Source organism: Phytophthora infestans, genomic scaffold (genome assembly GCF_000142945.1).
Source record: "Phytophthora infestans T30-4 supercont1.28 genomic scaffold, whole genome shotgun sequence".
In the NCBI taxonomy this organism is placed as follows: Eukaryota; Oomycota; class Peronosporomycetes; order Peronosporales; family Peronosporaceae; genus Phytophthora; species Phytophthora infestans.
The window spans coordinates 247,975-274,872 of record NW_003303731.1 but is presented as its reverse complement, the minus strand read 5'-3'; the positions used below and the strand labels follow the sequence as shown (position 1 = coordinate 274,872).

Here is a 26,898-nt window from a genome sequence, read left to right as displayed (position 1 = left end):
CTTGTACGCGGTCGAAAACGCGCTTGGCGGCTGGTGTATCACCGTTGACAGGTGGGCGATGTGCCTTCAGCAGTGCTGAATGCTTTGCACTCGCCACCGAAGGTTTAGAACCTTCGGTACCATCGTCATAATCTTCGTAGGCGGGTTCCGGTCCCGCAACATCATCGAGCTCGTCGGCGAGGCTCCTCGAAAGAGACCTGGTCGCCCCGCTCAGCCCCGATGATAGTGTGGCCGTCTCCGGCGTCGCTGCGCCTGGCTCTGGAGCCGGCGTCTTGTCTTCGTAATCTTCATAATCGTGGGCGTCAGGAACGATGTCCGCTTCGTCGTCGAAGCTCACTGAAAGCTCGGTGGCGGCTGCAAAGCGCGCAGCCGTGCTTGAACTCTCGTTGCGAGCCCCGCCAGACTTGGCAGGCGTAACTGGTACCGTCGGTTGTCCTTTCGCCATGTTTCTTGTCTTTTTCTTGTTCTTCTTCTCGTGGTAGCTCATAAAGTGGAAGGCCATACAAACAGTTCACAATGGTCACAATCTGTTCCCGGGTCGCGGCACCAGTTGTGGTGTTGGAATTCCCACGTGAACTCTAGCTACAAATGTAGTTAGGACGTTCCCACAACAATACGTCTACTAGGATAGCACTCGATCGTTCGGGCGGACCTGAAGACCCCAGTTCTGCCCTTGCACCGGGACCAACTGGACCTTGTAAACTACTTATATAGACCAACCAGTAAAAATAAGAACACGCTACTAGCACGAGCAAAGCTAGCAGGTGTTTTGAATCCTCGTGGTCCCAACAGCGGAAGGGTACCTGGCACGGGTGAGCCTTTTACGAGATCACCGAGTGTTCAACACTCGGCTGGGAGAATAAAAAGGAGGCAATTCAAGCACTCCCAGTCGTGCAAATAGGCAACAATAAGCCGTCACGTAAAACCTCCCGATAATAATCGGCCAATACACAAAGTCTCTTGGCCTTGCCGGATGAGCCCTCGCTACAGAGCTTCGAGTTCACCGACAGGCATAACACACTCAAACAAGCTTGACCAGACGCTTACCTTGAAGCCGGACGTCGCTCTGTGTGCTTGAGTGGAAATTCTGTTCTGTATTTAAGCTTACCCTTTCGGGTCTATTCCTAATAAGAAGTCCTAATCAAGTATACAAATATCAAGTGAACAATGATCCGTTATGGATCTTCTTGCACGCCAAGCGTCGTCTGCACCGTCGCATGAGTATCTTTAACGGTCCGCGCCCTGTCCCAGACGGTGAACGTGCCTTCCAAAGGTCGCTGAGTCTTCCGCGAACTCATCACAACCGCCACTGAGGGTTTGTACCGTAGATGGTCCGCTGAATGCGAATCCGGCCCAGTCCATTATTAATAATAAGGACAGCCTGGATTCAGTGACATATGGCCGTATTCAATACTCGTGAAAGCTTGGGAGTGACGCCGTCGAGTCCCTTGCACCTTGGCGTCCCCGTACATCACCTGACCGAGGGTTCGTCGCTTGAACATCTTGGGCGGTGTCACGTCTTTGTCGACGGGGGATAATCCGCAACTACGGAGAAATCACTACACCACACTCTGCATATGAATACGAACGTCTCTATCAAGACGGTAGGGTCGTGGAAAACCCTACGGTTGGGGAAGTCGTGTAACAAGTATGATACGGACGAGTACGGTAAGGCGGTTACGTATTGTGATACGGACGAGTTCGGTGACGCGACCGAGTATGACGGCTCGTTCACGGCGAATGATGATGCCGACGTGAACGATGATGCGGACGTGTACGATGGAGCGGACGTGACGAGTACGGTGACTCGTTTGACGAGTAGGATAGGATGGGCGGGAGACGAAACGGTGATCAGGCAGAGCGCAGAAGCTGCCAGGAACAGACGGTACTGACGAAGTGTGGCATCTGGCTGCTGACGGTATTGAAGGACGGTAGGTACGTGCCTCCCGTATCCGAATTCGAAAGATACGGCGAGCACCCGGATGAGAGAAGGCCAGAGACGGCAACAGTTTAGAATTAGCGGTGTAGGCATCACTAGGAGATTAGTGGTGTCGGCACTTTGAGATTAGCGGCGGCGGCAGCAGTTTGGAATTGGCGTTGTCGGCCTTCCTTTGAAATTGGTGGTGGCGATCTCACTCGGCGATTGACGGCCTAAGACGCGTACGGCTTCGCATTGGAGACTGCGAGCCACGGATATGGATTGGACGGTGTGCTGCTCGAGCTCAGTGGAGCGAGTAGTAGTGCGCAAACGGACGGACGGACGAACGGGTAGCGCCTCGGTGGACGAGAACCAAGGACAGTCGGCGAGGAGTACAGACAGGGGGAACGCTCCCAAGTCTGCTGACGGTTGCGTAGTAGGGCGGCGTCTGAAGTGCGTGATGAGCCGAAGTGACTAAGTGGGCGACGCTGGAAACTTACTGAACTGCGGCGGGTTCGAGTTCATTTCGTAGAGGACGCTATCTGTATTTGGGTTGTAAACGGGTAGTAATAAAGTAGGTGTGCAATCAGTGGATCACACGCCGGCGCGGTGAACAGAGTTGCTCATCGTCGGCCATTTGGATCTTGGGCACCATCAGCACTGGGCGACCAACCCCGTCGTGCAGGGGGGCCAAGACACGTTACAGAGCTAATGGTGGCAAGCGGCAGCAAGGCGAGCAGAATCTACGATTACATTCGTGAACGAACGCCTCATTACGTCTAATTAAAGGATGTGCACAACCTCATTGCTCGAATAAAAAAGTCCGGTACGACAGACCCCCTATTTGGTTTTGAGTGTTTACTCACTATTCTATTGCTTAGGTGGTAGTCTAAGCGATGAAGACCTCGTGACAGAACTTTTGGTTAGTTTCGAGCTCGAGTCTGCAGGAAACGTGTCGGCTGTTGACGAGGATACTCATGGGCATACCGCCGTTGTGACTATTAGCTCGCAGCATCTGCGTAAGCTGTACAAGCGTTTTCCAGAGATACTGCTCGTAGACTGCACTCACAAGACGAACCGGTGCGTCTAAAACTATGTCATGTTTCGTTATGTTTTGGCCATGCTTTTGTGTGATTTAAAATCTTACGAGTACACCGCTTCGTTGTGTTTTGTCATGGCAATCAGATATACCTATCAGCTGTGTACACTGATGGTGATGGATCAATTTTTTTTGGCCACGGCCAGGCTGTTCAGCATTCTGTACTTGAGAGAAACGCAGATTGGCCCATGACGAAGGCTGTTGAACAATTCCAGTTAGCAAACGATTGGAAGCGTACGCAGGTCATAATTGTGGACAAAGACCTTACTGAAATTGGAGTGCTACGCACCAAGTTTCCAGACGCACGGATTCTTTTGTGCCAGTTTCATGTACTGAAGTGGCTACGTGGCGCAGTTCGTAATGACAAGAAATACGACAAGTACCCGAGTGGGATTCTTAAACAAATGGATCACTGCGTTTCGAACATGGTGTATTCGAAGTCTGATGATGAATTTGAGCAGCACGCAGCCGAACTTAAACACCTTGCATGTCGGGATGAGCGCTTCTCTCTGTGGAGCTACTTTGACAAGAATTGGGCTGCTTGCAAGGATATGTGGGTTACAGTTTACCGCATGAATTTGCCACACTTCCGAAACAACACCAACAACAGGTTGGAAAGTTTTTTCGGGAAGCTAAAAGCCGACTTGGATAGCTCTATGTCCATGCGCGAGTGCTTCGAGGCCACAATACGCTACCAGCGTCGGAAAGAGGACGCGTATGCAGCTCGAGTAGTCATACCCGGAACCCGTCGCGACCTGACGTATGAGGATGTGATGAATCACTTTCTCGGGATGATGAGTGAGTGGTTAGCAGATGTGTTTGAGCCGGAGTACAAATTTGCAGTGGAACCTGAGTCTGCTAAGATGTACAACATCGCCGACGAGGATCTCTACGTCAATTTTATCCGGGACGGTCACAACTATCGCGTCGACAAGTACAACTGGATGTGCACCTGTGAATTTTCGTCGACGATGAAGCTGCCTTCCCGACATGAGATGATCTACCGCAAGCACGTCACTCACCTGCTTACGATCCCATATTCATCCATTCCTGTTAGGTACAGTGTAAATGTTGGCCATGTTTTGAGCATGTTTTTAGGTACTGACCATGTTTCGCTTTCATGTTAACACGATTCGACCATGTTTTGTTACCATGTTTTTGGTCTATGATTTCGTTGATCAGATGGTTGCGCGTGGGATCTTTGGATAAAGAAATAGCTTCCGTGGACGTACCGTTGCGTATATCATCGGCTCGAGCTGACGGGCTTCGTAAGAAGCGCATGACTGAGCGTGATAAGTTCAAGGCGACTTAGAGTGCGCTCAGCCGATTAACTACTGAGCTATCAGACCCACCGGACCACAAGTTTGCGGCTGCACTTGATGACTTGGAAAAATGGCGGGGCCGCTTACGACTTGGAGATACCATGATGAAAACGTCAGACCATTCAAAAGAATCTGATGAAGAAATAGCTCCTACGCAAATCGATGCACATGCTACTTCTGATGATGTTGAAGAAAAAGATGAAACTGTACACGTGGAATTTTGTAGCAGATGAAACGGCTACAACAGAGGCCAAACAAACAGAGAAATGCAAACAAAAGACAGTAAGTATGAAGCCATTCAAGCCTAGAACTCGAGTTGGACGACCACGAACGGATAGAGCAGCTGATGCAGCTTATCGGAGGCAGTCACGGAAGGAGTATAACCAAGGTTCAAAACTGAGAGGGGCCTTGAGAGGTGATGATGTGGTTAAAGTTGCAGCATTTATCAAGTCGTGTGAGCCCCCGTTAGGTGATATGTCCTCATTTTTAAGTACGTTTGAGGTACGCCACCTCCGATCCAACCCCAAACAATTATCGGTGATATGGCGCGTTCCGGAGCCAAGTGTCATTCCATATCGACTACCGGAAGGTATGGTTTGTGAGGGGCTACGTTTGATCGAGTGTAAAAGATGTTTCGGTGAAGCTATCGGTTTGTGTACACCTGTGGATACAACTGCTGAGTGCTGGATGCTCACTGTTGATTCCATTGAAGACTTTACACACCAACAACTGCTGGCTATGTAGTATATCTGGAGTCTCCGTCATGCAAGTGAGAAGGGTATGAAATGCTATTCATGGCTTATGAGTATCGCAGACCACCTGATTTGTTACGATGAAACCGCTGGAGTAGCTAAGCGAATGCTTGATGCTTGGCCGAACGAACGCCTTCCTGGCTTTGGAGAAGGTGTGGATATTGAATGGTCTCATCTCTATTGTGCCCGTGTCGACTATTGGTATAGCGACAATATGATCACCGCTTACGGAAAGACGGTAGAAGGCGTCTAAAGCAACAACACAGCTATTTTGCTGCCGCCCATGAAAACACCGGTGCCAAAGACCCCCAAGAAAGGAATGCGTATTCCACCCACGACACTGAGCTTGATCTCCGCAGCCAGTTCGGGACGAGTTTTCTTGCCGCTGAATATTAACAGAACTCACTGGACTTGCCTCGTGGTGGATGGATATACGCAGACTGTGTGCTGCTACGATAGCATGGACAAGCGCGCTAACCACAACGTGCTTGCAGAGCTGGCAGATGAGATCGTGAAGAAAAGTCTGTCGAAGGCTTTTAGCATCACGGCCGTGCATAGCCCCATCCAAAAAACAGTAATAACTGCGGGGTATTCATCTGTTTGTACTTCTTGTGCCGGTTCTGGAAGGGAGCAGGCAGCAATTACACGGCCAATGAATTGTTACGCCGTCGATGGGATATCCTGCGTACCATCATGGAGTTCAGCGACGAAAGCAAAGGCAAAAAGAAGCTAGCTAAGTAGACACAGTTTCTAAGTCCAAAACCATACATATTTCCATGTTTCCATGAGCTCACCATGCTTTGACATGAGTACAGCAAAATCTCTCATTACAAAGGGTAGTTTGGCCATGCAATACAGTTGTTGAGAAATGTCCGACAAAGCCAAAGCGCACTCATTCTTCAATTTTCACACCCTACTGTGAATATGGTTGCCCATGTCACGCCATATCACAAACATATTCAGCATAAATTTCACGCTCCTCGTAATTTATTTTTTAGAATCATGGACAAAACCTAGCGATACATGACAAAACTCCATGATTTGGCCACCTAACCCTTTTAGAAAACATGGGCGCCAAAGTAAAATATGGTCTTGACACCAATCAAAAGCTGACACAATTGTATATTTCCCTGGTTATTGAATTGGTTTACACCACTTATGATGCGTTCAGTAGGACAGCGCATAAAATGTGCCGGCCGTGCCAATTAAGGGCCGCTATGGGCTGCTAAGTAATCTCTTATATGATACTGTAGTACCTTATTAGTGGCCAATGAAATAGCTAAGCCTGAAATTCCGAATTGCCTATTCGCTAACCGAATCCGGCCCACCGGCCCTAATTGGCATTTTACTTACCGGTAATGTTTCGTGTGGTGCCGGTCACGCGTTCTCCGAAATACATGTAGCCCGATTTCGGCCAATAAGCGTTCGCCAACTCAAAACCCGTCAATCGTTTTAGACTCCTCTTTGCCGTGCATTCCAGCTTCTTCCACTGTCGACGTAGCTAGCATGGCTTCGGTCGCGCGCGATGACCGATCGGAGGACGCGGACCTGCTCATGGACGATTTTCTATTCCACGAGACGGACACCTTCGCGTTTCCGCTGTTGGACTTTGACCCAGATAGCGTGCTGCCGACGTCCGCCGAGCTGGTTATGAACCAGACGCACCTGCAGCAGACTCAGCCGATAGTTCCAGTATCGGATAGCGTTTTGGGCCAGAACAGCAACAGCAATCGAAACAACAGCCAGCAGCCGACCAGTCCAATGAGCACTGACGGTGGCAGCACAGACACTGAGATGTCCATACCGCCGCCAGCTTCCGTCGAACAACAGAAACAACACCCTGAAATGGACGCTGCCTCGTCACCTGCTGCGAGAATATCGACGCTGCTGGGATTTTCGACGGCGGCCCACTCGCCACTTCCCAGCGAACAAAAGCTGTTAGCGCCCAGGACTAGCAGCACTAAAAGCAGTGTCAACGCGACGACGCATTCAGCCGAACCCTCGCTACCCACTACGCTGTTGCCACTGCCAACTTCTACAACGTTCCCGGGCGGACTACCTTACGCCATGCCAGTGGCCTACTTCCAGCCAACACTCAATACCAACCTGAAGCGGCCGTTCCCACAGGTGCTGCCAGTCCCAACAACGCCCAGTACTTCCTCAGGTCCTGTTACTCATGCTAGTCCTGCAGCCGACTTCGACCCCAACGCCAAGAAATCAAAACGCGAGATCCGCCAGATGAAAAATCGCGAGAGCGCTAACAAGAGCCGCCTGAGACGCAAAGCACAGCTGACGACACTGGCAACAGAGGTTACGGAGCTCAAGAAAAAAGAGCAGGAGTTGCAGACCATCATAGTTGGTCTACGCGCTGAGAACAAGTCGCTGCTGGACCAGAACACGTTTCTGCGCTCGCTGGTGACGAGCTTTATGCAGGAGCCCACATCATCCTCAAGCAGCCACCAGATGACTGCAGCATTCGCGTCGTTGCCTCCACCAGTGGAGCAGAGCTGCGTAGCTCTCAATATGATGGAAAGCGGCCAGAAGATGGAGGTGGATGGCGATCTACAGACTGAAGACACGGACCTGACTATGACGCGACCGGGCAAGCGGCGTGCTGTGACGTCCACCCTGTCAACGGCTAGTCTGGCTGTGTGTGCGTCCGTGTTCGGGATCACAATTTTCGCCGACTTCGATGGAGATGTTGACTCGGGTAACGTTCGTAGCGTCGGCCGCGTGCTGCACGAGGCACCTACGGCGTGTGGCATCGAAGGATGCTCGTCCGACATGTCGAAGTCTTGTATCAGCTTTATGGTGACTGCTGTGAAATCGTGGTGGCAGTTCGTGTCGTCGTCAGAGCTGGCGTTCGGCGTGCTGTTGAACGTGCTATCCTTTATTGCTATCGTGGCGCTGTATCAGGTGTGGCAGTCTGAGGGAGAATGGTGGTGGACATGCCGGACCATATCGAAACCTGATGGTCGACGCCAGGACTTACCTCCAGGCTCCGCTACGAAGAAGGGTGCGAAGAAACGGAACGCTGGTGCTCGGCTACGCGAGAAACCACGTTGTCACAATTAGGCCTTCAGGATGACTTGTTAAAGTGCTCGATACATGTGTCTGCATATGACTGCGTCAAACAAAATGATACTTACGAACCATTTAGAGTTGTAGAGATAAAGTTGGCCAATTATGCTTCGCACTTGACCGAAACTGAGACATTTATTGTAAACCCATCGAAAAAAGCTGTAAAAATACCCTTACCCAATTGCTTTTAACAAGAGCTTTTAAATAACACTTAAATTTTTTAAATTGAAAAAATATTGAGCTCACAACACTCCTAAATGTATCGTCATTTCGCGGGCCCATAAATGGAGATAATATTTTTGAGCGACCACAACTTCTTGAGTGCAAATCGCGATTCGTACTTAGATTCGTAAGTATCATTTTGTTTTGGGTGGTCTCATATTTGTTTTTCAAGGGGGCAGGTGGGTCACCACCCCAAAGTGCTCTGTCAGCACACGACAAATCGTATCAATTGTTTATTTTCTGTGTCGGTGCACAAACAGGGAAGCCAGCAACTAAGCTATCCAATCACGTTGTTTGCCGTGAGGTCGTCATTCAGTGCACACTACCTTAATTTTACCCAATCACAAAGACCCTGATGCAGCTGAAAATATTTTTTATTTTAGCCAACCAGGACCTCTAAGCTTAACTTGTCGCACCGGCTGATTTTGTAAATCTACGAAAAAGACGCTATTCTCGACGTTCCGCCCGAGGAGAGATGCCGAGGCTTATCCCTTGGCGAAACGCGGCCCTGAACGTCAGCGAAACTGACGTGGATGTGGTGCTCGACGGCTTGAAGGCCTTCGACATCACTAAGAGCAACATCATAGCGTGCACTATGTGCTACGGCTCTGAGCATAAAATGCGGTACAGACTATTGGCGTACGCGTGTGAAGCGTGTGCTGAGGCCGGCGAGGCCGTCTCGGTGAAATGCTCGTGGCGGGGCAAGGTGGCGACATGCAGCGATACAAATGTTGCGTGCATCTACGAGTTTGGCGAGCATTTGACTACAGCTGAGGCTGCAAAACAAAAAAGCAAACGCGGACGCAGAAACGTTTCTGCCGTGAGAAGGCCGGTCAGCACCTACGACCGATGCGTATCCACATTGCACTGTCACGCAAGTTCAGCACACCGCTAGACGACATGCCTTCCCTCTCTACAGTGCAAAACTTTGTAAACCACTATTTTAGAGCCTATTTGGAGAATCAAGATCGTCTCAAGGAACTGACGGCCTGGATTTACGCTCATGCCTTCAATGGCTCCGAGCAAATGATGCAAGCATTTGCGTTCGGTTGGAGCTACGACTGTGACGGAAGATTAGTCGTCGGAAACGGATCAGACGAAAAACCGTTTATTATAGATCCGACAAATAAGGCTCTACTACTGCGAACAACGGCATGATCAAGGATACCAAGGCACCTTTGAAGTCAAGTGGGGAAAGTGTCTGCCGTGGGTGTCAGCAAGGGAAAATGGTGCAGAAGCCGTTCCCCAGTAACCGCGACAAACGCAGCTACGACACGTTCGAGTTGCTTCATTTCGACATCTGCGGCCCCATGGAAGAAGAATCGTTCGGTGGGAGCAAGTACTTGCTGCTCATCGTTGACGAAGCCAGTGGATGCATGAAGGGTTTCTGCTTACGAGCTAAGTCGGACGCTGAAGAATGCCTCAAGAGCTATATCACGAAGGTACAGACGCAATTCGGCAAGCAGGTCAAGTTCGTACGCCATGACGGAGCTCGTGAGTTCGCGACAAACGCACTCAAGGTGCTCTACGAAGATCGAGACATCGAACAGCCGACCGCGGTTCCGTATGCGCACCAGACGAACGGCACTGCAGAACGAGCTATCAGGACTATCGTCACGATTGGTCACAGCATGTTGCACCATGCCAAGTTGGAGAAGTGTTTCTGGGGCGAAGCGGCGATGGCCGCTATCTACACTAAGAACCGCCTAAGATCGAAAACAAGACTCCATTTGAGATCGTGTACAAGTCCAAGCCAAGTGTGAAGCACATGCGTGTGTTTGGTTGTCGGACGAACGTCCTAACTCCGAGGGAAAAGAGACTTAAGTGGGATCCCAAGGCTCGAGAAGGGTTGTTCATGGGTAATGAAGAAGTGTCAAAGGCGTATCGAGTTTATGACATCGAGGCGGGGCAGGTGGTGATCAGTCGTGATGTCAATTTCGACGAATCAAACTTTGGGTTTTCGACGGCTAGTCCAAGCGACGACGACGCAGACTCTGATCTCGACCTCGACGCTCTCAGCATCAACAATACCAAAACTGCGTGCCCAACGGAATTCAAGCAGGCGAGGAAACGCAAGTGCCGCACAAGCAACGCTCACGGCATGACTACAAAATCGCGCGCTGCACAGCAGGCTGCCGGTTTGAAAGAAGCTAGAGCCCCAGAAACCTCGTTTGAGCGTCAAACAAAGCGCCGATCAGGTGTGCGAAATGGCTGTGATGTGGCCGATGAAGAAGAAAAAGTGGTCGAGGATCAAGACGACAATGACGCAGCTCCGCCTGTATTTTGGCGAGCATGTGTCAACGCAGTGGAAGCTGGTGATTTAGCTGAGCCGCCAACGTCCCAAGAAGCGGTGAACGGGCCTGATCAAGTGCATTGGGGCTAGGCCATCCGTGCCGAACTTAAGTCAATGCGCCTTCGCGGTGTGTTTCGAGCTGCCAAGTTACCGAACGGTCAACGGGCCATCAGTACGAAGTGGGTGTTCAAGATCAAACGCAAAGCGGATGGATCAATCGAGAAGTACAAGGCACGCCTTGTGGCGAAAGGCTTCAAGCAGAAGTATGGCATTGACTACACGAAAACGTTTTCGCCCGTGGTGAAGTATGTGCGTGTACCTCGGCTGGCCCCTGGACCAGCTGAACGTGGTCACAGCATTCCTGTATGGCATAATGAAGGAGGTGGTGTTCTGCATGGTGCCAGAAGGTGTCGAACTTGATGATGACTTCGACTGCCTGGAGCTGGTGAAGGCGATCTACGGTCTCAAGCAAGCATCGCATGTGTGGAACGAGACCTTCGACGACTACGTCTGCTCCATCGGCTTTTAAGTTTCAGCATACACCCGTGTCTCTACATCAAGACTGTGGATGGTCACTGTGTGCTTCTGCTGGTCTACGTAGACGACGTTTTGGTGACAGGTAGCTCGGCCGAGCTAATTGCAACCACCAGGAGCGATCTCAAGAAGCGCTTCGGGATGACCGACAGTGGCAAGTGTGCGTTCGTACTGGGAATTGAATTGGTGTACAACGCTGACGGGAGCGTGACGATGTGTCAGCGCCGATATGTCGACGACATCCTTAAGCGTTTTGGTATGGATGAGTGCAAGGCGGTGGTGAGTCCAGCTGATTTGAGCTCTCGACTAGCCCCAAGCAGTGCATCGACCAAGGTGAACGCTCCGTTCCGAGAGGCTGTAGGCGCACTCCTGCACTTGATGACCGCGACACGACCGGACATTGCCTTTGCCGTGGGATACGCTTCTCGCTTCATGGAGAACCCACAAGTCGAACACTGGGCTGCTGTGAAGCGCATCTTTCGCTATCTACAAGGAACTAAGTCGCATGGAATCTGCTTCAAGCCTGGTGACAAAGTGGATTTCCGCGGGTACTCTGCCGCAGACTGGGCTGGTGACCACTCCGATCGCAAGTCAACTTCGGGCTACACGTTTCTTTTAATGAGCGCACCCGTGAGTTGGGGGAGCAAAAAACAGTCAAGTGTGTCGCTGTCAGCAAGCGAGGCAGAATACATCGCGCTAAGTTTAGCTATTCAAGAAGCCAAGTGGATTCACCGCCTACTTTGAGAGATTTTGACGGCAGCAGGGGAATCGGAACCAGAGCTCAAGATCCTCGAAGACAGCCAGTCTTGCATCAAGATGACCAAGAACCCAGTAAACCATGGTCGGGCCAAGCACATCGACATCAAGTACCATCACATTCGTGATGAGGTCAAGCGCGGTGAGGTCAAACTGGAGTACTGCGAGACCTCTGTGATGCTGGCGGACATCATGACGAAGACGCTCCCGGGGACACGTCACAAGGACCTTACGACGGCGCTCGGAGTCAACGCGTGTTCGCATTGAGGGGGCGTATTGAGGGGTACCGGTTTCAGACGGTAAGTACCCATAAACCGGTAACCAAACCGGTCCAACACGATCCCGCAATGATTACGGTGCGCTGATTACGCTATCGATGATTAGACGAGTAGGATGATTGGACGAGTGTTGGTGATTGGATGCACCAATTGAATGGATGACCTAGATAGTGAGGACAGTGTAAGCTCCGATAAATCAATCACTTCGGAACCGTCCTTCTTCCCCCCAAGTGTCTTCGCTCCGGTCTACTCACCGAGTGGTGAATCTTCCCTTCGCTCCGTACAAGCCAACGTTGCCTATAACCCGTGACCTCTATCAGGCTTTAAAACTGACAAGTATTTGCTCTAGTGTTCCACTGTGACACATACAAAGCCGATCGAGTTGGAAAACTGCAAACGGTTGCAGCTGTTTGAAGTCGATAGTGTCCCGAGTGAGAACGGTGGCAACTGCAGGAATGGGACCGTAACCCCGGTCCCATGACCGGTTCGGCCGCCGCACTCATAGGATTTGCAGTCGCTGATGGCTGGTAAGAAGCGAGGTAGGAAAGCTTAAAGGCAATGGTCACTTCTACTTCTACACAATAAACCTCTACGTTTAACAGGTTATGAGCTCAACGGAACGTACTGTCGCCGCGGATGACGTCCGCCTGAAGCCGGAGCCAGCAAATGGTAGCAAAAGGGCTAAAAACGGCTCTGAAGAAGTCAAGAGGAATGAAGAGTCGAAGAGCACGCGGAGAAGCTGTTGGGCCTACTCACGGGCCTCACAGAGCGCATGGAGCGTCTAGAGGCGTCGCAAGAGCGGCAGGAAGAGAAAGAGTGGCTCACGGGCCGCGAAACCAGCGTATCCGGATCATCCCTCGGGCGTGGCGGGTCGATGGACCGTCTTGCACTTGACCAGACTCCGCCGAAAAGAAGGTCACTGCACATGTCGCCGGCCACGTACTTCGGTATCAGGCAGCGCGAGTACGCGGACGTGGCCGCGAACGTGGAGATGGCGCAGGCACTTCAACCGGCGCTTCCACAGCACTAAGTGCCACCGCGTGCGTACCAGCCGCCGGTTCCGCCGGTAAAACCGCCACCCGTGGCAAACGTTGCACGAGTACCGGACACGCGGCAGCGCAAGCTCGGGATCCGCCCGTTCAATGGCAAGGAGCTATACCATGGACTGGGTAGCGGTTTCCTGGCTTGGGGGATGCGTTTCGTGCGCCAGATTCAATTCGCGGAGCGGGCGAGCGGTTTCCCGTGGACAGAGGATGTCAAGGTTGACGTCTTGGGCCACCACCTGACCGGCATGGCCACACGCTACTACAACCAGGAGGTATAAGGATGGTGGGAGGAGCGGCCGACGCTGGATCACGCGATGAAGCGTCTGCTCCACACGTTCGCCATGAAGATCACGCCAGCGCAGAGCATGAAAATGTTCATGACACCTAAGAGCGCAAAACGGAGCTGGACGGAGCACTACCTGTATCTGGTTGCTCGTGCTGAGGCGCGGACAACTTGGTCCTGGACAACATTGTTCACTACGCAGACCCGGCTATGAGAGTGTCGATGCTCTGGCGCCTGAACTTGGCGCGCACGAACTACCTACGGCAGGCTGAAGAGCTGGCACATTTTGCGCAGTCAACCGAGATCGAGATGCGAGGTAAGGAGTTAGGGTGAGAGGTGGTGAACGACGTCCACGAACACCCGGCAGGACAATCGCAAGTGTTTCCATTGCGGAGAGACTGGACACTTGAAGGTTCTGTGTCCCGGCAGGAAAAAGAACGGTGAAAAGAGCGAGACCGATTTTGTGCTGGTGGTGAAGGGCGCGGTCATTCCGGAAAAAGACTGGATTCTCGAGTCGCCACGTAGTTAACGACCCAAGTCTGCTGAGTGAGCCGGAGGACTTCAAGAGTGAGTGTATCGCCGCCGATGGAGGCGCGCTCCAGATCACAAAGAGAGGGAGTGTGTTGTTGGAAACGACGGCGAACGGCAAGGCTGTGACGGTGCTGCTTACGGACGTGCAATACGCGAAAACCCTGCAGCGGAACATTATTTATAACGACCATTTAGAAGCGAAAGGATACGGACTCACGTACAGAGGACAACACCGTGTCGTCGCTGGATTCAATGGTGGACCCGTCGTGTTCGACGTTGAGAAGCGCAACAACGTTTTAATGGTGCGAATGCAAGAACTCAATAGGTCGAATAGTGCGTGTAATGTGCTGATGTCGGCGCTTGCCAATTGCGAAGCTGCGGTAGGAGATGACGTGCAGTCTGGCTCTCTTATGCATTTTCACCGGAGGTTCGGACATCTTAATTACGACACGATTGTTGGCGGAGGACCCGGCTTCGGGGATTGCACTCACGGACACGGTGCGGACCAACTGCTTGACCTGTGCACAAGGCAAGCAGGCGAAGAACAAGCTGCCGCAGAGGGACAGTGGAACCAACTAGCCCATTGACGTCATGGGAGGCGTCATCTGCTCCGACCTGAAGGGGCCGATAATGCCTAGAGGTCGTCTAGGAAACCGCTATTTGTTTAACTTCATCGATCATCGGACGAACTACTGCAGGGTGTTTCTTGCGAAGACCAAGGACGTCGATGCGCAGAAGTTCAAGCATTTCATGGCTTTCTTCGAATGACAGTTTAATTGCCGCATTCGCGTGCTGAGGACGGATGGTGGTGGCGAATACCAGACACTGGCCTATTCTGCAAGGGCACGGGGATTGCTCGGCAGATTAGCGAGCCCCGGAACCAAGTTAGCAACGTCAAGGCCGAGAGGAGGCACCGCACCATAATGAATATGGTGCGGAGCATGGTGTTCGCTTGTGAACCCCCGTTGACGTTCTGGGGCGATGTTGCTGAGTACGCAGCGTACATGCTTAACAGGAGCCCAAGCAAGGCAAACTCAGGCTCAAAGTCCCCGCTACAGCTGACACAACGAACGCCCGACCTGAGCGACATCGTGATGTTTGGATCGCCTTGCACTGTGCGTGTAGACTCAAAGGGCAAGCCGCTGGGGAAAAGAGGGCGCCCTGGGTTGATAATTGGCAAGCGTGACGAGATGAAAGGCTACCGGGTGTATATTCCACGAGACAAGGTAGTGGTGGTGACACAGCACGTCAGTAGCAAAGAGAACCTCTCCGATGCTCAGAACAAGCAACTTAAGCGCGTGCACCTCGGGGACTCAGAGTCGGAGGATACGTCCGAGAAGAAGAAGGGTGCCAAGAAGCAGCTCGCGGGAAAGGACGCGTCTAAGAATCTGAAGCGTGGAAAGAAGAAAAATCACTGGACGAGGGACCGGCACCAAACACGTTCGAGGACGCGCGAGTCAGTGGCAGATTCAGCACAGCAAAGCGCAGACGTTGGACAAGGAGGGTCGGCAGGAGACGTCGTGAATAGTGTGCGAGAGGCTGACCCACGCAACTACAGACAAGCCATGAAAAGCGAGATGAAGGAAAAGCGGCTGGTAGCTATGGAAGAGGAACTCAGGGCGCTCAAGGAAAACGGCGTGTGGACGGTGGTGGTGCCTCCGACTGGGAGCCACGTCTTGCACACCAAGTGGGTTTATAAAACAAAGACGGATGCAGATGGAGCTATCGAGCGTTTCAAGGCTTGCTTGTGGCTTGCGGAAATGAGCAGTTGTTTGGTATTGACTATGGGCTAACTTTCGCTGCGGTTATGGAGTTAAGTACGATGGAGGTTATATTAGTGTTCGCTCGGCGCTGGAGTGTGCCGGCAAGGCACGGCGACGTTCCTAACGCGTACGTCAAGGCCGAGAAAGAGCAGCACCTGGAGATCTATTTGCGGATCCCACGAGGCATGAATGTAGGGGAGGACGTGCTGCGCAGGCTGGGAGTAGGTACTAAGGACGAACTAGTGCTGCGGCTTGTGAAGTCACTGTACGGCCTGAAGCAGGCAGGAAGACTTTGGACTAAATACTACACGCAAGGTTGGAGAAGGCCGGGTTTACGCGCTGCGTGACGGACATGTGTCTTTACTACAAGAAGCAGGGCAATGATATAACGCTGGTCGGTGTGTACGTGGACGACCGCTTGGTGACAGCGTCAAAGGCCGAGCTGGTGGAGGAGTTTTTCTGTGCGAAGAACGTTTTGTCCATCAAGGACTTGGGAGAGGTGCGAAAGTTTCTGGGGATGCGAGTGGAGCTCAGCACAGATGGGTACAAGCTGGACCAGCAGGTAACGATTGAGGAGATACTCGAGCAGCACGGACTCGCAGACGCAAATGGAGTACGCGCACACATTGGAGAAGAGAACAACGAGGCGGAGGCTAATGAGCCAGTGCTGCTGAAGCGTTACGGGGCTGGAGGAGATCCGACTCTGCGAACGTTTCCGTCGCTCGTGGGCAGCCTTTTGTGGGTTGCACGCTGCACTAGGCCCGATATCAGCTTCGCCGTGCACAAGGCCACGCGACGAACGCACCAGCCGACCACGAGGGACTGGCAATTGGCTAAAAAGGGTGGCGAGGTACCTGAAGAACACGAAATAGCCGAAGCTCGGCATGCAGGTCGCGACAGACAAGGGCCGCGAAGTTGCGATCGAAGGCTGGAGCGACGCGGACTTCGCCGCCGACAAGGGAGACATGAAGTCTGTCAACGGTGGCGTTGTCACCATGGACGGCGCCGTTGTGCTGTGGGTCTGTAATAAACAGACGGGAGTTGCATTGTCCACCACGGAGGCCGAGTTCACGTCGGCCTCACACGTTGGAAGAGAGCTACTGGGGCTGAGGGAGTTGGTTTCGGAGCTCGGTTTTAAGGTGGCGCTGCCGATGCTAATGGATAACCAGGCCGTCATGAAGCAGCTGGAGTCCGAGGACAGCATGGCCAGCGCGAAGCATTTGGATATCCGCATAAAGTACATTTGCGACTACGCCTGGAAGGGCATCGTGAAGCCCGAGTACGTGAAGTCACGGATGATGAAGGTAGATTTGCTGACAATGGCGCTATCGGCGCCGAGGATGGCAGAATTGCGAGATATTTTCAACTTGAAGGAAACGTGAAGAGCTGAGATCGCGACGACCGAGGGAGAGTGTAGGAATGGGACCGTACCCCGCTTCCATGACTGCTTCGGCCGCCGCACTCATAGGATTTGCAGTCGCTGATGGCTGATAAGAAACGAGGTAGGAAAGCTTAAAGGCAATGGTCACTTCTACTTCTACACAGTAAACCTCTACATCCAACAACCGTCTTGGGCACGGTTCCCGCTCCCCCTCTGAAGTGAATTGCGACCAGCCACTTGAAGTCGCACGACAAGAGGAGGAGCGGCCGTCGGGTCGCCCGAATCAGCTCTGACATTGTCGGATGCCGTTGCCCGAATTCAGGGCCTGACCCCGTCGCATCTACGTGAAGTACGGAGAGGAAGCAACACTACCAGTTGAGTACATCGTCTAAGATGCAGCTATGGCCGAGGTACTGCCTGTCGTCACAGTGATGAACAAGGCCCCTGGGACGGACGACACGGACTACGACAATACTGCAACGTATGCGAAGTACAGTGAAGCGAAGGGAGGGACGTCACCGGCAACAGTATACCCAAGTGTGGTGTTGGAATTCCCACGTGAACTCTAGCTACAAATGTAGTAAGGACGTTCCCACAACAATACGTCTGCTAGGATAGTAAACGATCGTTCGGGCGGACCTGAAGACCCCAGTTCTGCCCTTGCACCGGGACAAACTGGACACTGTAAACTACTTATATAGGCCAACCAGTAAAAATAGGAGCACGCTACTAGCACGAGCAAAACTAGTATGCGTTATGAATCCTCGTGGTCCCAACAGCGGAAGGGTACCAGGCACGGGTAAGCGTTTCACGAGGGCATCGAGTGTTCAACACTCGGTTGGAAGAATAAAAGAGATGCAATACAAGCACTCCCAGTCGTGGAAAGAGGCAACAATAATCTGTCATGTAAAATCTCCCGATAGTAATCGGCCAAATTACACAGTCCCTTGGCCTATTTCAAGGTTTCCTCTTATCAAAGTATATTCACCAGATGTGAGTGAAGGAATTATGAGGAAAATTATCGTAGCACCGATGAAAGAGCGAATAACGTGTTTATGCGGATCTACCATGGAACGGTGGAATTTGCTAAGCGTTGTAATAAATAAAAGCATTCAAACTGGATGGATACCATGCCGTATCTAAAAATCATTGGTTGGTGAGAACGGACCATCTACGGTACGAACCCTCGGTGGCGGTTAGGATGAGTTCGCGGAAGACTCAGCGACCCTTTGAAGGCACGTTTACCGTCTGGGACAGGGCGCGAGACGTCAAAGATGCTCATGCGACGGTGCAGATGACGCTTGGCGTGCAAGAAGATCCGTAACGGATCATTGTTCACTTGATATTTGTATACTTAATTAGGACTTCTTATTAGGAATGGACCCGAAAGGGTAAACATAAATACAGAACAGAATTTCCACTCAAGCACACACAGCGACGTCCAGCTTCAAGACAAGCGTCTGGTCAAGCTTGTTTGAGTGTGTTATGCCTGTCGGTGAGCTTGAAACTCTGTAGCGAGGGTTCATCCGGCATGGCCGCTGAATGCGAATCCGGCCAGTCCATTATTAATAATAAGGACAGCCTGGATTCAGTGACATATGGACCGTATCCTATATCCGTTGAGAGCTCGGTAGTGACGCCGTCGAGTCTCTTGCACCTTGGAGTCACTGAATATCACATGACCGAGGGTTCGTCGCTTGGACATCTTGGGCGGTGCCGCATCTTTGTCGACGGGCGATTATTCGCAACTCTGGAGAAATCACTACACCACAATTGCCCCTGTCGCAATGAAAGCCACGGTACTAATGCCCGTTGTGACATTGCTTCATTTTTCAATTCACCATCCAGTCGCAGGGTATTCAAGCGTCTCAATCGGGCCGTGACGCAAGCATTCCAATGTCTGCAACCCCGCTGACGACGTGAACATGAGCAGCAGGAGATAAGTCAGCACATCTTCCCTGTGACCTTGCTCATCACCATATACCCCTCGTCTTGTTTCACAGGAGGGCGCCACCGAGGTTTCGAACGGCCCTCAGCCTGCCACACTTCCTTCGACGGCAACGGCGTCAGCTGGCCCTCCGGCGTTTCCTGCCCCGGACTCTTCACCTCCTGCTGTAGCTCCTGTGGTACTTCGTATTGTCGCTGGATCCACGGTGATGGTTCCTGCATATCTGCCTGCGCCTGCTGGTGGTCCTCCACCACTCACCGAGGATTCGTTGCGCGCCATGCTGGCTGAGAGTACGGAAGCGTCGGTTGATCATATGATGACATCGATTATTCCGTACTTGACTGCGATGGCATGTCATCAAGTGCAGCTCAACGTTGCGCCACCTCTCCACGGCGATGTCCACGCTCAACGTCGCCTCGAGACTGCCGTTTGTTTTGATGATGTCCTCGCTGCTGTACAGCCTCTTCTTGACGCGCTGTCGGCATTGCCCGACCGAGTTGCCAGCTTGGAGCGTCAGCTGCGAGCTGCCCATACAGAGGCTGCTGCCGCCGTACGTTCGGTGGCACCCGAAATCATGGCTCGCGAAAACGCGGAGGCGTACCTGAAAGCTGCCAACCCCGAAGCTGAAGCTCTTCGCATGGACGTCAAGATTCTCCGCGAGTCGAACATCAAGAATGCTGCCATGCTCGCGAGTGTTCAGTCCACCATGGAGCAACATACAGAGGACCTGAATCGTCTGCACTGCGAGGTCCAAGCGCGGAACGCGTTTATCGCCACCTTAAACAAGAAGCTGGCTCGTGAACGCGAAGTGTACAAGTCTTCGATTAGCGCGACCACCGAACAGACTCGCCAACTTCATCTCCTCGTGGTCAGGCTTTCCAAGGGCAAGTACGTCGACAACGACACGCTCAAGGGCCTCGAGAACCATCCAGACCGTAGCACCCGCCTCCTCCAAGTGAATCGCACCCTCCGTGCACACGTGAGTCTGGCCCGGTTTGAGATCCGGAGGTACTGCGTAGGACCGTTGATGGTACGTTCCTCATGTGTTCTTTCCACCGTGAGTTTAGCAACTGACGTTCATTCACAATCCTTCGTGACAGGTCTTACTGCGGGTGAACTGGATCCGGAGGCCCTGGACTTGGACCAAGAGACGTTGGTCGCCTTGCAGCGTATACAGTCTGCTGCCGCATCTTCGAATGACCCTCAAGCTCTTCCTGCAGCTCTGGCGCAGGCTGCTCATCAAGTGGTTCATGGGAAGCCCCACAAACGTCTTCGTCCAGGTGGCAAGGAGTCGGACGACGCGTCGGACTATTCTGACGAAGACAAGGCTCCCATCCCGACGGACAAGACCAGTACGGCTATGGCAGCTGCTGGTCTCGGTGATGCGCCACCTGCCGACACCTCAACCCCCAAGTCGGCACGTCGTTCGTTGTTCGGCCCGAAGGCATGGAAGCAGGCGGCTTAGAAGTAGCGCCATAAGACTCGCCCCATGGGTAGAACAAATGGGAAATACTGAAGTTTTATTCGTTCTCCTGTCAAGTCGCCCCGACGTCATTTGAATACTCGGGCTCAGTCTGTACCGTCATCTCCTCGCTCATGGTCACCACCTCGCACGCCAGCGTCATCCTCGACTCCCGCCGTTGTAGACCTCAGCGGTGACCAGTGACGTGGACATGGTGGATGTTGGTTCAAGTGATGTCCCGTCGGCTTAAGATATTGCCACCGAGTCTTCGGGTAACGACGTGGGCCCTGGGGATCACGACGATGTCTCCGGTCTTCAAGACGCGCCTTCGCCTCCACCTCAAGGTCCTCCCGACGTGATCAAGCCGCCAGCGTCGACGATCTCTCCTTCTCCAGCGGACATACGCGCCGCCGAAGAGGCCTTGCGTGAGGCCGAGCAATTTCGACTCATGTGCGGCTCATGTGACGAAGGTGAAGAAAGGGACAACACCGTCCCACCAGGCAAGACGGCTTCGTCGTCTGTTGCGACTTCCAAGACGATTGAAGTCTCGGGAGTAGTTTCTACAGCATGGCTTGCCCCTGTTGAAGCTGCTCCACAAGCCTTCGTGTCTTCAAAGCTGGCTCCGACTGTTCCAACAGCTGCCGCGCCGAGTGTTTATTCGACCGACTTTTCGATGGAGATTGATGACGATGGTAATGGTGATGATGATCGTGGAGATAACGTGGATGACGATGAGCTTTCAGTGGATGATTCGCCTGATGGTACAAGTGGTGGTGGTGATGTTCCGCCACCTACCGAACATTCAAGTACAGTTGACGACGAAGATGTTGAAGATTCCGACGGCAACTGGAGCGGTCTTGGCCCTGCTCGCCCCCCGACTCCTCCGCGGCCAAATCCTTCGCCGATGGTGACTTCTCCGATCTGAGTCGGTGGTCCGCTTCCTCCATCATCACCAAGTTCACAGCCGCTACCATATTTTTCTTCTGCTTTGGCGTCTTCTTGCCCGTTCTCTCGGACTCTCGATGCCTGGCCTGGGCGCAAGACCACGGCCACCTACACTACGGTGCCGCGTCGTGGCGGCGCACCGTCGGTTGAGCCGTTGCCTCACCGCGTGCTGCCTGGTGCTCGCCCAACGGTGCCGGCCTCGTCCACCGTGCCACCGTGAATTCTACCGTACCTGGACATGGAGTTCGCCGACGCAGGTGCCAAGAAGTGTTTCGAACGTCTCTTGAGCATGACCCTTCCCGAACCAGCCGGTGAAGTAACCGTCCGTACGACATTGGCGGGTCTCCAAGCGTACTTCGACTACTCGAATCCTGATCATCCGTACCAGCAACTCCGGCGGCTCTATCCTCTCCAGGCGTGTCTCTTCGACACTATCGACTTCGATCCAAGCGTCCCCGTCTCCAAGCGTGCCCCAATTGAGACCCGCCTCAAGATGATCTGGGCAAATCTTCGGGGTGACGGCGGCAAGCAGGGTGACCTCGGGTTACCGTTATGGGAGCGTCTCCACTGGCTTCCGCTGGCTGGTATCGAGCGAGGTCTCGCCGAGGAAGCCAAGAAGGTCACTCACGACAAGGAGCTCTTGAAGGAACAGAGAGCTCTGTTGAAGAAGCTCTTCAGTGAGCGCGACCGTCGTGCCGATCGTCTCCGTAACAAGTACCGTGAGCAGTACATGGCGTGGAATCGTGACTCGGTTTCCTCCGGTACTACTGATACGCCGTTCATTCGTCCCGAGTTGCTTTTGGAGCCGTCGAAGCCGTGGTACCCAATTGAGAACTTGTCGTTCGCACCTCGGACATCTGACTGGCTTTCCAAAGTTCCGGCTTTCGATGCTCGCCAGCCCTGGTGTGGTGTAGCGGGATCAGCAAAATCTGCGAGATTGCTGGATCCAACTTACCAACTGCGCCCAGACACCGACTTACGGAAGGGGTCCCCCGATGATCCGTGTTCTGCTGAATTTTCCTTACCTTGTGTACCCGTCGGTAGGGCGGGATCTTGCTCTCTCGGTAACTTCCGAAGAGTTCAAGTGGTGAAGCTTGAGTGTCTTGGCGAGACGTGCAGATGGGGTGGAGCAGCAGTGGTAATATCTTCACTCTGCGTCTGTGGTTGGTTCTGAATCCTAAGCGAATATTCGAGCTTATGGATCCAGGGCCTAGATCGTGGATCTGGTCGTAGGGTTGCCTTGCGGGTGTGTTCCCTTGCCTTTGTGTCGTACTTGCCGCCTCCTGTGACGGGATCTTGGGAGTTGAGAGCCTCTAGTGTGTAACCGACCAAGTAGTAAATTCGGTTAACCTGTCGGATCTGCACGTGTAAAGGAAAATCTCACTAGGTTGTAGGATCTGGCCAATGTATTATCCAGTTATCGCTACCAACACTAGTTTCGCAATTCCCAACCTTCTCCTAGCTCGTACGGCCAATGTAGTCCTGATTCTTGAGGGCAGGAAGGCACTTGCGTGTTACTGTGCAAATAGAAGTCTGTAATGATACTTAAGCCTATACCTGCCTGGATTTCTACCTTCTATGTCTTTCACCTGTTAAATCCCTTACCAGGCTCGGCTGCATGTCCCTTCTTCCCTTGACCCATCATCCCAGCTGTATTATCTTCAGATCCACCGGATCCATGGCGTAATCATTATGGCCGTCACATTATGGGTACACTCGTCCGGATCCACGCCACCTTGATCCACCTCACTACAAACATACGCTCATCATGAATCTGAGCTCTCCAATCTCCCCACATCATTTTGCGATCGTCTGTGATCTCCATCGTCCCACGAAAGCTCGAGATCCACTGCATCCACCATCCCCATATCTTGGATCCAGGTCACTCCGTGTGGGATCCTCACCTCCTTGGATCCGGACTCGGAAGTATGGGATCTGGGACATATCGAGGTGGATCTGGCCTTCTCGTTAGTCGTAGATGCCAGATCCACCTTCAGATGACACCTACCATTCTTCCTTTATAGGATCCCCACCCGATCCACCTGTACATGGTATATCCCTTTTCCCCTTAGTGAACTCAGGTGGGGGTGGATCTGAGTCTTCCCTTGGTGGATCCTGCCTTCCCATACGTTATTCATATCAGATCCATCGCCGGCTCATACGGGATGTCACTTATATGGACCAATCCACTCCGAGACACGTGGATCCATGCCGGGCGATCCAAATCCTCCGTAACCACTTGGTGTTGTCACTAATTCAGGATTGTGACCCCTTACTAGATTCCTTCTCTTATTTCTGAGAAAGCACTTCACCACACTGGCGTACTGGATGGATGAACGCGCCGCACCAGTACCCGTACAACACTACGTACTTCCCGTGCCAGTGCAATCTGGAGCCCTTCAATCCTTGTGGTACGCGCTTTGTGGATGTGTACCGCAGCGTGGTCGTTGATCCGGCTCTGGCGCCTCCTGAACTTATTCCGACCTGGCACGACTTGTTTGACTCGCCACCGGTTACTCCACGTCCTGCTCTGGTTGCTGCTTCTGATGAAGCTGGTGCCGAGGGTTCGCAGGCTCCTGATGCGGCTCCAGCTGCCGAGGTTCAGCTTCCCGATGAAGAGGAGAAGGAGAGTGAGGACTCAACTTCGTTGGCACTCTTAACCACCGCTGCCTGGCTTGGAGTCACTTTGAATCCTTGCATCATACTCCACGACGTTCTCTGACATCCCAACAGACTGTTGAGTGGTCCAGCGAGGTTTCGTTTTCAGTGGTCGCACTTCGGTCGGCATTCATGTTTTCTTATTCTTAATCCACTTCCACAGTGTAATCATGTTCATGTTGTTCTTCAAATGCATAAACAAATTGTTGTTGCAGAGCTTGTTTCGTCTGTTACCACAGGCTGCATTGCCCCGTGGACAGTTCACACGTGACCCAGTCCCGCTAGTCTTCGTCCGCAACTTGCGCCATCTGCAGTCGATTCTCGCTCTTCTTGGCTCGCAAATAGTCGTACAGCAGACCGCCACATGACAAGTTGGATGCTAGTTCCCAACTTGGATCTTCATAGCCAACCCACTTGACTTTGAACTCGCGTACAGTGCGTTCCGTGCTCGTCGACCGTGGTATTCTGTCGTCGAGGATGGCCTCGACTTCATATTCGTCGGCAACTTGATATGGCTCCCAGCTGTCTTCAGGCAACAACGCCTCGTCAAAATCGAGTCTTGCTTCATCAGTCGCGTCTAGTACCAACCAAGTGCTCAGTCGACTGCTGAATTTGTTGACAGCCTTGAGTCTCGACACATGCACCACTGGGTAGAAGCGATACCCACTTCGGTCCGGCAGTTCCAGCTCGTACGCAAAACGCTTTCACATTGCGCTTGATCCGAAAAAGTCCATGCCACCGATGAGCTAACTTCTTCGTCAGGCCTGGTTTGACGTGTTCCATGTACAACCTCGCCCGGCTCCCAATCTCAAAATATCTCGGTGGGGCTCTTGCAGGATCATCTGTCTCTTCCGAAGCTTCGGGAGGGCCCACCGAGTATTCATTTCCACTTGGTTGAGGTACAGCAGCTTTTTCCAGTCGACTCAGGGCATCATTATGTTTTTTAGCCCGTCGCCCCTTTTCTACAGCCTGATAATCTTTGGCCATAGTGAGGGCGATCTCATGTTGTCGATTGATCTCACGCCGCCACGCCAATGCGTCAGACTACTTGCCGAGTCCTCGTTGGAGTGATGACAACATCGCCCGCAACGTTGACTGCACATCCCAACCGTGAACCAGGTAGAACGGTGTTTCCTTCCTCGTAGTGTCCTGAGAAGTATTGATAGCGAATACCAGTTTCTCGACGATTTCGTCCCAGTCTTGCTGTAGAGGATCCTCCGCGTACACTCGTACGGAACCCATCACCGACTTCACCGAGCATTCCTGTTGTCCATTAGCCTGTGGCCGACAGCTCAAAGTCGCTCGTGACCTTGACTGCATCATCTCTGCGAACGCTTGGAAAACCTCGCTGATGAAGCGTGGGTCACGGTCGTGCCTGATCAATGAAGGGGCTCCGAACCGTCGGTATACAAATTCTTCGAACACTTGAGCAACACTCAGTGCCGTGGTATCCGACATGGCCTTGGCAATAACGAATCCCGTGAACGAGCACTGAACTAGTAGCAACGCCGTGTTGCTCCTGCGAGATTTCGGTAGTGGGATCACAAAGTCCATCGAGACGATCTGGAACGGTCGTACGGCTAGTACGTTGCCAGGCGAGTAACCATGAAGCTGCGGACGGCTTTTACTCAAGCCGCAATCCGGACATGACTTCACATGCTTCTCCACGTCAGCGTACAAGCCGATCCAATAATAATCGGACTTAACGCGATGGAACGTTCTAATCACACCTTGGTGTCCACCTTCCAGCAAGTCGTGACAGTTCTGCAGGACCTCTTGAATCATCGTTGTCGGTACCACAAGCCGCAGCTTGGTCTCTTCTTGCCAACCGTGGTCGTACCGACGATTCAATCAGAGATAGTGAAGGACGCCGTCTTCTGAATACCCTAACAGGTCAGCATACTTCCAGGCATCTCGAGCTTCTTTATAAATAAGCTCTTCTGCTTGGCCTTGAAGCACCTTCTTGATGTTAGACCACTTTTGCTCCTCGTCTTGTGCCACCATTATCCGTCTGCGCCGCTCACGCTGTATTGCTAACCGGTCAACATCTTCCGCATCGGGAAATGCCGCTGGTACAGGCTTGTGAGGAATGTCTAGCAAATCATCGCCGATTGAATCCTCGTTGGACACTTCTCGTCGTTCTTCATGATGTTCTTGAGCTTTGAGGCCCCCTCCGAGTGTTCATCTGCAAACCTGACGCGTTTCTTTGCTTTCGTCTGTCGCATAGTCATCACTGCAATATTACCACAATTGTACTCTGGTGAGCTGAAATCAACCACGAAATTTCCGAAAGTTTTCCACTTTGAAAACTCGCTGTCTGACCGTAAATGTACTTGACGCTATGCTTCACGTGACGAAACATCTACCGAGTCTTCATCCGGCTCGTAGATCATTTCCTGAATACGAATCAGCGACGCCAGTTCCGACTTGCGAGTGTCAGCCAAGATGACACCACTGAGCTTCGATTCCAGCGCTTCAGTGGCTAATGAATCCGCGGCAGCGTTGTATTCGCGTACAACGTGGAGTTATTTAACTGATCGAAGCTTGGCCGCGAGTTCCTTGTGAGTATTCAGCAGCGCTAGCAGAGTTTCCTTCCTGCATCCGATCACCCTTAGTGATTGTTGAA

The 26,898-nt window shown here is 52.4% G+C and overlaps 2 protein-coding genes across 2 annotated transcripts; both read left to right on the top strand.

Annotated features, from left to right (window-relative positions):
* Positions 1-1,577: 1,577 nt before the first annotated feature.
* PITG_13198 (uncharacterized protein) lies at positions 1,578-2,392 on the top strand (the record flags this gene model as incomplete). The annotated part of the gene is made up of 3 exons (XM_002899826.1): positions 1,578-1,797; positions 2,157-2,268; positions 2,359-2,392. The coding sequence occupies 3 exons, from the start codon at positions 1,578-1,580 to the stop codon at positions 2,390-2,392; spliced, it is 366 nt and encodes a 121-aa protein (XP_002899872.1).
* Positions 2,393-6,582: 4,190 nt separating this feature from the next.
* PITG_13196 (uncharacterized protein) lies at positions 6,583-8,166 on the top strand (the record flags this gene model as incomplete). The annotated part of the gene is made up of 1 exon (XM_002899825.1): positions 6,583-8,166. One exon carries the CDS (start codon positions 6,598-6,600, stop codon positions 8,164-8,166), a length of 1,569 nt encoding a protein of 522 aa, XP_002899871.1.
* Between the last annotated feature and the right edge of the window lie 18,732 nt (positions 8,167-26,898).